We start from the raw sequence: 9,169 nt of genomic DNA on the forward strand, positions 1-9,169 counted from the left end.
TACTACTTCTATACCTTTACTAGCTGGGATTTGTGGATAGGGAAAGGAAGGGAGCTGGGGAGGAAGAGGTGGGGTTCAGGGAGGACAGGGGCTCAGCCAGGGGTCAGGGGCTTCAAAGAGAAAGAGGAATTGGGGGCCTTTTCAGGAGACCAGGGCTCCAGGGAGAGAGAGCTGTGAGGATAAAGGAAGCGGAATTCAGCCCAGCCCACTGCAGTGCTGGGAAGATGGCAGGCTCCTCAGGCCGTAGGGGATGCAAACTTCCTCCCATTCTTGTTTCCTGCAGGCGTCAGGAACAGCGCCCCCTCACCTTAGCTCAAGGACTGAATGACTGGGAGACGAGATCAGACCGGCAGCTTCTGCGTCTCTTTAATATCCTCCAGGCCCATCCAGCCCTCCCCCTCACCCATTCCCACTCCCGCCGCCTTCAATGGGGCGGGGCGGGGGGGAGGCGCCCTCCCCCAGCCCAAGGACTAAGGCACCAGGTGGCTGCAGCAGGCCGGCCCAGACACAGAGCCACACACACAGATGGAGGACACACGGACTGCGGACGCAGACAAGCCAGGAGGGCAGAGGGGCAGGGGCAGGGATCAGGCCGCCGCGCGGCTCCCACGGGCGCTGGGCCCCTCCTGAAGGCCGTGAGAAGCCCGGACGATCCCAGAAGGGGGACCAGTCGGGAGGACGAGGGGCGCCACGGCGGGGGCGGGATCCTCACTTGCTGCCTTTGCGGGACAGACACCGCGGGAGGCAGGAGAAAGTCTGCTTGACGCGCGCCAACAGCGGCAGCGGCCGGTGGGCCTCCCGGGGCGAGCGCGGCACCAGGCGCTGCAAGGTCCCCTCCGAGGCCGTGGAGTTGGGCGCCGGGGAAGCGGCCGCGGTCGCCGAGCCCTGCCGGCAGCGCTTGCACAGCGGCAGCAGCGCGCGCACCTCCTCCTCGTCGCGGAAAGGGCTCTCGCCGAAGCGCTCCTCCAGCTGCCGGCGAAGCTGGGGCGGGAAGAGGGGCGGGAAGAGGGGCGGGGTCGGTCCCCGGCCCCGGGTCCCCTCTCCATCCTTAGACCTTCCGCTCTTTTACTAGCTCCCCACACCTTGCTAAGCCCCTCCCCTTCCTGAGCGTCCTCTTAGCTTCCCTTGGGGTCTCCATCCCCCTCAGTGAGCCCCCTCTCCCTCCGAGTCCCTTCCCTCTCCCTGAATCCCCTTCTTCCCCTTTGACACTCCAACTTCCAGACCTACTGAAGTGACCCCTCCACCTGCACAGTGGGGACCACACTAAGCCCTCCCCAGCCTGCACAACTCGCCTCTTTCCTAATACAGCCTTGCAGACAAGTTTGGGAACCAGCCTGGCTTCCTACACTGGCTGCTTCTCTCTCTCCCTTTCTCATCTCTTGTTCCGGGGAGAGGGGAGGGTTGGCTCAGTCCCTGACATCTCCACGTGTCATCTGCCCAGTGGGCACAGGAGAAGGTATTGCTTTGGCCTCCTCAAGGACCCAGGGGTGGAGTAGGGACTGGACAGGTCTCTTCAAAGGAGCCAGAGGCTCAAATGCCTTCAGGTTCCAGGCAGGCAGAGTGGGCACTGCTGGCACCTGGCCAAATTGAAGGGTCCATAATCTGGCCCGCGGGTATACACATCCTAAGTTAAAAAGGAGAAGGAAACCTCTGGCTGTCCAAACAAAATACACCTAGGGGCTAAGTTAGCTCAAGAGCCACAAGTTCAAGACCTCAGAAAAATCTGCCAGGTCTGAAGCACAGGCAAAATTCTTTCCAGTCAGTGCTCAGCTCAAGTAAGAAGTCTCGCACCCCTGCCCCAGCCCCTGCCCCTGTTGTTGTTCAGTTGCTCGGCTGTGTCAACTCTTTGGAACCCCATGTGTAGCCCGCCAGGCTCCTCTGTCCTTGGGGTTTCCCAGGCAAGAATACTGGAGTGGGTTGCCATATCCTCCTCCAGGGTATATTCCCAGCCCAGGGATTGAAACTGCGTCCCCTGCATTGGCGGATTCTTTACCACAGAGCCGCAGCCCCTACCTTCCGGGAACTGCCCCAGCCAAACTCCTCAAGCTGCTGCCTAAAGCCTGGGTTGGGGTTGGCAATGGGCCGGGTGGCCTTGATGGCTTCAAGCACGTCCCTCCAGCTTAGCCCCGTCACAGTCATCACATACGCCGTCACGATGGTGGTGCTTCGGGAGATGCCTGCAAAGCTGGGACACCATACCCCCAAGACTTCAGGTTAGGCCCAGTCTCCTCTGTGTCCCCCAGGCACCGAATCCACACTCAGCTCTCCCACCTTTGCCTCCTGAGCTCCAACTACAAGGAACCTGCCAAAACCTGTCTTCTCACATCCAAGCCTTTGCCTTTGCTGTACCCTCTGCCTGGCATTCACCCACAACAAAGGCCTGAGTGAAACATCACTTCACTCAATCATTCAACACATGTTTCCTGATCATCTGTGATTTTTCAGGTACTGGGGATATAGTTGGGAATAAAACAGACATAGTCTCTGCCAGCCTGGGGCTTATAAGATGGTTAGGAGAGACAGACACTAACCAGGGAGACAATTTCAGGTGGTGATAATTGCTTTGAAGATGAGTCCAGGGGCTAGGAAATGGTATAGGAAGAGGGATTCATCTAGTGGAAGGGATATGGAGGATTAGGGAAGGGGTTCCCAAAGAAGTGACAACAAGCTGAATTCTGAAAAATGGGTAAGGATTGTTAAGAATATTCCGGCAGTGTACAAAGACCATGTGAGTGGGATCCAGATGGACTTGAAGAATGGAGAGATGACCAGTGAAGCTGAAGCAAGGAAAGGAGAGAGGGGGAGAGAGAGGCTAGAGGAGGTGTCCCTATGGCTCAGGCAGACCTTCCCTGAAGCAAGCGTGGTGAGAAGTCATGGGATGAATGACATCTACAGGGCCAGGAGGTCCTGGGAAAACTCAAAAGGTCCCATCTCCCAGCCTGGGCCTCCTCACTGCCCTATACTATAGCCTCCAAGGCTAGAGGGGAGGAGAAAGAGCCGGAACTACTGGAGGATGCTGAACTACCTGCATGACTTCACCTATTCCTCCCAATAACCCATCAGGTCAACAGTCTGTCCCCCATTTTACAGATGAGATAATTGAGTCTCAGGGAGAAACAGCTATCTGGCCACAGCTGGGGAGAGTGTCATCCATCAGGCTGTCAGATGAATGGTGGACTGTCAGGCATGGTGACAGGCTGCAGAAGCCCGATCACAGGCTGCACTCCCCGAAGGATGAGGGTGTGTTCAGGATGGAGGACACTCACTCACTTCCCCTCCCCCCACGCCCTTCCTAACTCACCAGTGTACAAGGCAGTTTCCCCCATTGAGGCGGCAACAGTGGATGAAGTTGATACATTCCTTGAAGTGCTTTTTGCTAGAGAAGAAAGCAAGAAAGTACTGAGTGTTGGGGTCGGGGGGCACAGGTCTCCAAGAAGCTGTCCCCCCCACCCTCCATTTCTGGGATGGCAAGAGACAGACAAAGAGCCTTGGGCCCTCAGGTCAGCTGACACGTGAGGTGACTAGGGGCCGATGCTGCAGTACAGGTGGAGAAGTGTGTGTGCAATAATGGTGGCATTTCAGATGGTGAGAGAAGCCTTAGATGAAATCCCACCACAGAGGCAGGAGCACCTCCTCAACGGGTCCTGTGGATCCTGTTTTCATGGAGGATTCATCTTGATCTTTCAAGGAAATGGGCGGGAGGAGTCCCACCCCTCTGGGGTCTACAATCAGAGCACCTGGGGACAACAGCCAGCAGTGGGGTTGGGAGCAAGATTCCCAAGGGTAAGGAGTGTCTGTCTGGGTCCCCCGCAGGCTGGGGGCCCCTACTACTAATAACACAAACAATCTTTGCTTTTTGAGCCCCCGTTACACACCAGGCCCTGTCCTAGAGCCTCAACCTGTACCATCTGATCCTTGAAAGTCTCCTTGATGATGATAGATCCCCACACCCCACACATCCATTTTTCTCTCTCAGAGAGGGGAAGTGATTTGTCCAAGGTCACACAGCAAGTAAACGGCAAAGCCTGGCCTGAACCCAGATTCCTAACTCCAAGGCCAGGAACAGGCTGAGCCTGACCCTTTCCAACCCATGAGGGCATCTGAGCCTGAGGGACAGGGTGCTTTCTCCATTCATAGGTGAGGACACTGAGCTCTTCTGGGAGGTTAAGGCTTGGCCAGCGGCATAGGCAAGGACATGGCTGAGAATCAAAGCAGTCTGGGAGACCACCTGTGCTGGGGTCCCCAGGACAGCTCTGGGGCCTGAGTCTTCTCTGTCTTCTCTCAGGCCACCTCCCACCTCCCCTCCTCCCACCACAGGAGGCAGCTGTCCTGTTTGTCAGCCCGTCCAGAGGAACTTACATGGGTACCTCAGGGGCGTCGGCCACTGAGATGCGAAGGTAGGTTATGTCCTGCAAGCACAAAACACACATGGGCAGTGGGCAGCCCTTGCCTGCACCCCCTGACCCCAGCCTGGGCCTCCCAAGCACCTCGCGACCCTAGGCCAGTTCCTGCCCCTCTCTGGGCCACTGTTGTCTCTGCCCAGAGGATAGACACCTTCTCTGAGAGCCTCTCAGGTCTGACCACCTATGGTTCCAGAACCTTCTGAGGAGATAGTATCTTAACCCCATGGGTGGCTTGGGCATCTGCCAAAAATGGGCCCAGGGACTTTTTATTTAACAGCTGGGAAAGGGTCACTTAAAGTGACTCCCCTCCATGTGAGGATTACAAAATTACATAGTAAGAAGGGCAAAGTAGATTTTATTATCTTGAAAAGAAACAAAAACTATGAAGATAAGCTTTTAGTTCATGAACTGTGGTTATAAACTCTGTGCATGCTAAGTCACTTTAGTCGTGTCCGACTCTTTGTGACCCCATAGACTGTAGCCTACCAGGCTCCTCTGTCTATGGGATTCTCCAGGCAAGAATCCTGGAGTAGTTTGCCATGCCCTCCTCCAGGGCATCTTCCCAATTCTGTACTAATTATTAAAATAATCAAGTATGAATTGTCAGTAATTTCTCCAACAAACGTGCTCTGATATCATACCCAACCTTCACACAAGATCTTAAAGATGAGTTCTGCCCACATTCCAAGAGGCACTTTTCTCAAGAACCTCTCTTCGTCCTTTGATATTCAAATGGCTCTTTTCAAGGGCCTGGCCCACCTCCAGCCAGTGACTAAGGGACCCCCTGGCCAGGTCCTCATCTGTTAGTGGCTTGTGTGAAATTCCAGCCCTTCTCTATAACTCATCTTCCCCAAGGTCACTAGAGCCTGCATCTTTTGCAAGGTTTGCAATTTCAGTTTGCAACACAATTGGCCTTGAACTTCCTGGGCATTATCAAACCCTGACTGGTAAATTTTGTGATGGATGGAGAGGGAGATGCTGGTGAGGAGAGGGGAGGGCTGTGGGAGCAAGGACTCATTTTGCCAGCTATCATTTCATTAGTAAATATAGTCATGCCTAGACAGCTTCCCCAGGCACTGTAGTGACTGCATTCTCCAAATACTCCAAAACAAGCCTCTCCTATAAAGCAAAAGCAGACTCCACTGACCTGGAAATTTCTTCTTCAAATGACACTGAGAACCAAAGATTATCAGAGGTTGCTCTTAGAGACCATCAAATCTGACACAAGGGGAAACTCAGGCCCAGAGACGGGGAGGACCCTGCCCAAGGTCACAGAGCAAATCTGTGACAGAAGCTGGTCTGGATCTCAGGTCTCCAGGGCCCCTTTCCACCCAGTGTTCCTTCCCTTCAGTGGGTGACCCAGACGCTAACAGATAAGAAGGAAGGGGCTCTGTTGATAGGTTGAGAATATGATTAACTTTGTTATTATATCAGCTAAAATTTATTGATTACTTATTATGTGGCTCTCAACAACCCAGTGGGGGTAGGAACTGTTATAAAATCCCCCTTTTTCAGACAACTGAGGTCTGGAGAGGTGAAGTCCCGGGCCCAAGGTTCCAGAGAGAATGTGGTAAAGATATGAATTCAGACCGCTGGACTCCAGCACATGTGGCCTGGATTTCTGCCTTTCCTACTCTAGGTCATAACCCTTACCCTGTTTTTTCCAGGACTTAATACTAGCACCAACCCTCCCAGTGGAGGCCAGTGTGCAAAACATCTTCACCATCTCGCAGCTCCCTGGCGACAGACAGGGCTGAGGGATCAGAGACCCAGATGGGTAAAATCATAGCCCCAGGTCACAAGTGAGATGCAGAGCCCGGAATCATCTATTCAGCTGGACAATGGGAAGCCCCTGTGAGAACTCAGCTCCTTAGCCAAGGAGCTAAGCTTCCTGGATGTGTGGCCTTTGGCAGGGTACTTTACCACTCTGGTTCTCAGTTGCCAAAGAGGGAGCAAGTAGGGATGCTAGTGGAAAACAGATCAGTTTTTAACCAAATGAGTTAGCACAGCTCAGGAAGGCCCATGTGCCAGAATAGGACCTGGCACGTAGTTGGTACTTGATAAATGAGTGCTGTGGGGGTGTAAAGCACCCCTCCCCCGCTATGCACACAGCCCTGGGGTGGGGGTAAGGCATACCTGCAACAGAGGCTGGGGTGACTCATGAATGGAGATGATGTGTGTGATCTTATTCCGGCCTAGCTGATCTGTGTCTTTGGCATCTGAAAGAAACAGGATGTCTGAGCCAATCTGGCAGGTGTGATTTATATGTTCCCGATGGTCAAGTGAGGCAGGAGCTCACCGCCCTGCTCTCCTCCTGGTCCCTCCCTCTCCACCTTTGCCCACCCTCAGCCAGCACCCTGCTCCTTCGCCACCTCTTGCCCCTAGCATGACAGGGGCATACCCCTGTCATACCCCTAGGCTTCAGTCTTACCACTGGGGTACCCACAGGTAACAGCTCAGCACCTCCCCAGCCTCGTCCCCCCATTCTTCCCATCGCAAACACCCTTTCCTGGCATATTCTTGACCAGGCAATTCTACTTTTAGGAATCTTGACTACAGAAGAATGAACTCACACGGAAAACTGTGTGGGAGAAGACCATGTTCTCTTCTTATGACCGTGAACACATCAGAAATAGTTAAAAATGGGAACAACCCAAAAAGGGACTGGATAAATAATGGTATATTCATACTTGAATACTCTGCAGCCACTAAATGGATCTCTACGTGCTGACGTGCAAGGAAGTCCACAAAATATTAAATGCAAAACACAGGCTTCAGAATAGCATGCAGAATAGACTTCCATTTTTTGTTTTAAATAGTGTATCTGTATTTAGAAAGTTAAATGAAACATGACCAAGGGAGATGCTCCCCACAGCTCTCAGTGACCATCACTAGGGGCTGGATTCCCAGCGTATGAAGATCTTTTATCATCAAAGTAAATAACACTCTATCTCCGCTCCATGCCCACTTCATCATCCACCACATTGACTGTTGACTATGTGCACACTTGGCTGAGCGTGGCACTGTGGGGTCAAGTTCATGACCCCTGCCCTCATCAGCCTACATACTTAAAGAGGATTCAGACCTTACTTACCAAATATTCAGAAGTCAATGTGGTGTGAACTGCTGAGGAAGCTCCCAGGGAGGAAGGGACTAGGGTTTAGGAGAGGGGGAGCCCCTAAGCCCAGGGGGGACAGGAGTAGGTGGAGAAAGCTCTGTCCCAGGCAGATGTCCCTCCCTCCCCGAAGCTTTCTCTGACTCCACTGATGGAAGTGACTTCTCCTGCCTCGGGTCTCACCAGCTCCAGACCAGCCTATGTCTTAGCACAGGTCTGGGACAGGCAGAGTGCCGTGGCCTTGGGACAGAGCGGGCAGTGCTCACCAGTGAAGTTTCTGAGGTAGACTCCAGTCTCTAGAGACCTCTCCTCTGAGGAGGAGGTTGTGCAGGGAAGTGTTCCCAGCTTCCCAGCTAGAAGCAGCACCTCTAAACAGACCTCAGCCCAGAACCTCAAGACCCAAAAAACCCTTAGAGGGGGTAGGCCTTGTGCTGAGGCAGACGCTGAGGCTCCCAGCAGGTGCAGGCCTGCCCAGCGTCCAGTGTTCTGAGCCCTTTGCACTGGAGCCGCTCCTCCACCCTCGTCCCCCTTAGACCTCATGAGTTCTTCCCTGCTCCCAGCCTGGCATCACTTCCCTGCCCCCAGCCCCATTCCTGAGCATGTCCAGGGTGCGTGGGCCAGAGCATGAATGGTGGACACAGGCCTGGGACAGGGAGCATGCCAGGGCCTTGGGACAGAGTGGGCAGTGCTCACCAATGAAGTTTCCGAGGTAGAGTCCAGGAAGTACCTACAGGAGAGACAGGCAGGGCGTCAAACGGGTAGGGGTGCATGACAGCTCCCCTTAGACTCGTGAAGAGTGTCTGACCCTCAGGACTCAAGGAGCAGAGTCCTCTCTCTTGTGGGCCTGGACTCTCTGTGAGAGGGGTCTAGGGAGGGCGGCAGAGGCAGGCCACCAAGGGATGCCAGCTTGGGTAGGGGGAGAGGAAGAAGGAGCAGGGCACAAAGACCTAGGGAAAGAGAGTGGGAGGAGCACAGGGGAGGGGCGAATGGAGAGGTGGACTTGGCCGGTAGCAGGTAGGTGATGGAGAATTCTGAGGAGGCGGTGGGAAGTAGGGACAGGTGGGGAGTCAGGCAGAGGCATGCGGGTGTGGGAGTCGGGGTGGGGAAGGATGGAGAAACAGCACTAGAGAGTCCAGGGGGACAGAGACAAGGCAGACAGACACATGGAGACAGAGAAAGGGACTCAGGGAGAGATAGAGCCTAGGGTTGACAGAGAGCCACAGAAAGACACAGCAAGAAATACAGAGTCACAGAGACACGGAGACACAGTCAGAGAGAGAGAGAGAGATACAGCCCCAGAGAGACAGACATTGAAGTCTGCTCGTAGAGACCCGGGGAGACGGAGAAACACACACACACAGCCAGCCAGAGCCAGAAGGTCAGAGGCCGGCGCCCGGCCGGAACTGGGGGCGGCCAGGGGCGGGCTGCGCCATCTCGGCCCCCTACCTTGGTCATACCATTCCCCATGATCCCAGGCACGGGGTTCCGGGAGCACCCCAGCTCGCCACCCGCTGAACGCAAGGGTAACAGCTGCCCTGACGGCCCGGGCCCGGCGCCTGCAGCCTGGCGGGGATCGGGGGGCCCGGCGTCCGCAGCTCGGCCCAGCTCTGCCCAGCCGCCGCCGCCGCCGCCGCCCCCCCCGGCCAGGGAG

At 54.9% G+C, this 9,169-nt stretch overlaps 1 protein-coding gene across 4 annotated transcripts; it reads right to left on the reverse strand.

Moving 5' to 3' along the window:
• On the reverse strand, positions 1–9,169 carry DUSP15 (dual specificity phosphatase 15). 4 transcript variants are annotated; one of them, XM_070381559.1, is made up of 7 exons: positions 8,976–9,169; positions 8,212–8,245; positions 6,540–6,622; positions 4,360–4,409; positions 3,302–3,376; positions 2,014–2,185; positions 1–981 (listed from the first exon to the last, which is right to left on the reverse strand). In XM_070381559.1, the coding sequence occupies exons 1-7, from the start codon at positions 8,976–8,978 to the stop codon at positions 709–711; spliced, it is 690 nt and encodes a 229-aa protein (XP_070237660.1). In that variant the 5' UTR covers positions 8,979–9,169; the 3' UTR covers positions 1–708. The 4 variants fall into 4 exon arrangements, with proteins under 4 accessions (XP_070237660.1, XP_005887970.2, XP_070237661.1 ...); XM_005887908.3 differs by having other exon boundaries at positions 8,965–9,169; XM_070381560.1 differs by lacking the exon at positions 4,360–4,409.

This window comes from Bos mutus, chromosome 13 (assembly GCF_027580195.1).
Source record: "Bos mutus isolate GX-2022 chromosome 13, NWIPB_WYAK_1.1, whole genome shotgun sequence".
Classification (NCBI taxonomy): domain Eukaryota; kingdom Metazoa; phylum Chordata; class Mammalia; order Artiodactyla; family Bovidae; genus Bos; species Bos mutus.

Excerpts from the sequence above, each read along its gene's own strand:
- DUSP15 (XM_005887908.3), bottom strand. The coding sequence starts at position 8,985 with ATGGGGAATGGTATGACCAAG. Across the intron at positions 8,246-8,964 it reads TGGGGAATGGTATGACCAAG|GTACTTCCTGGACTCTACCT; the intron begins GTAGGGGGCCGA and ends TCTCTCCTGTAG. Across the intron at positions 3,377-4,359 it reads GACGCCCCTGAGGTACCCAT|CAAAAAGCACTTCAAGGAAT; the intron begins GTAAGTTCCTCT and ends TTTCTTCTCTAG.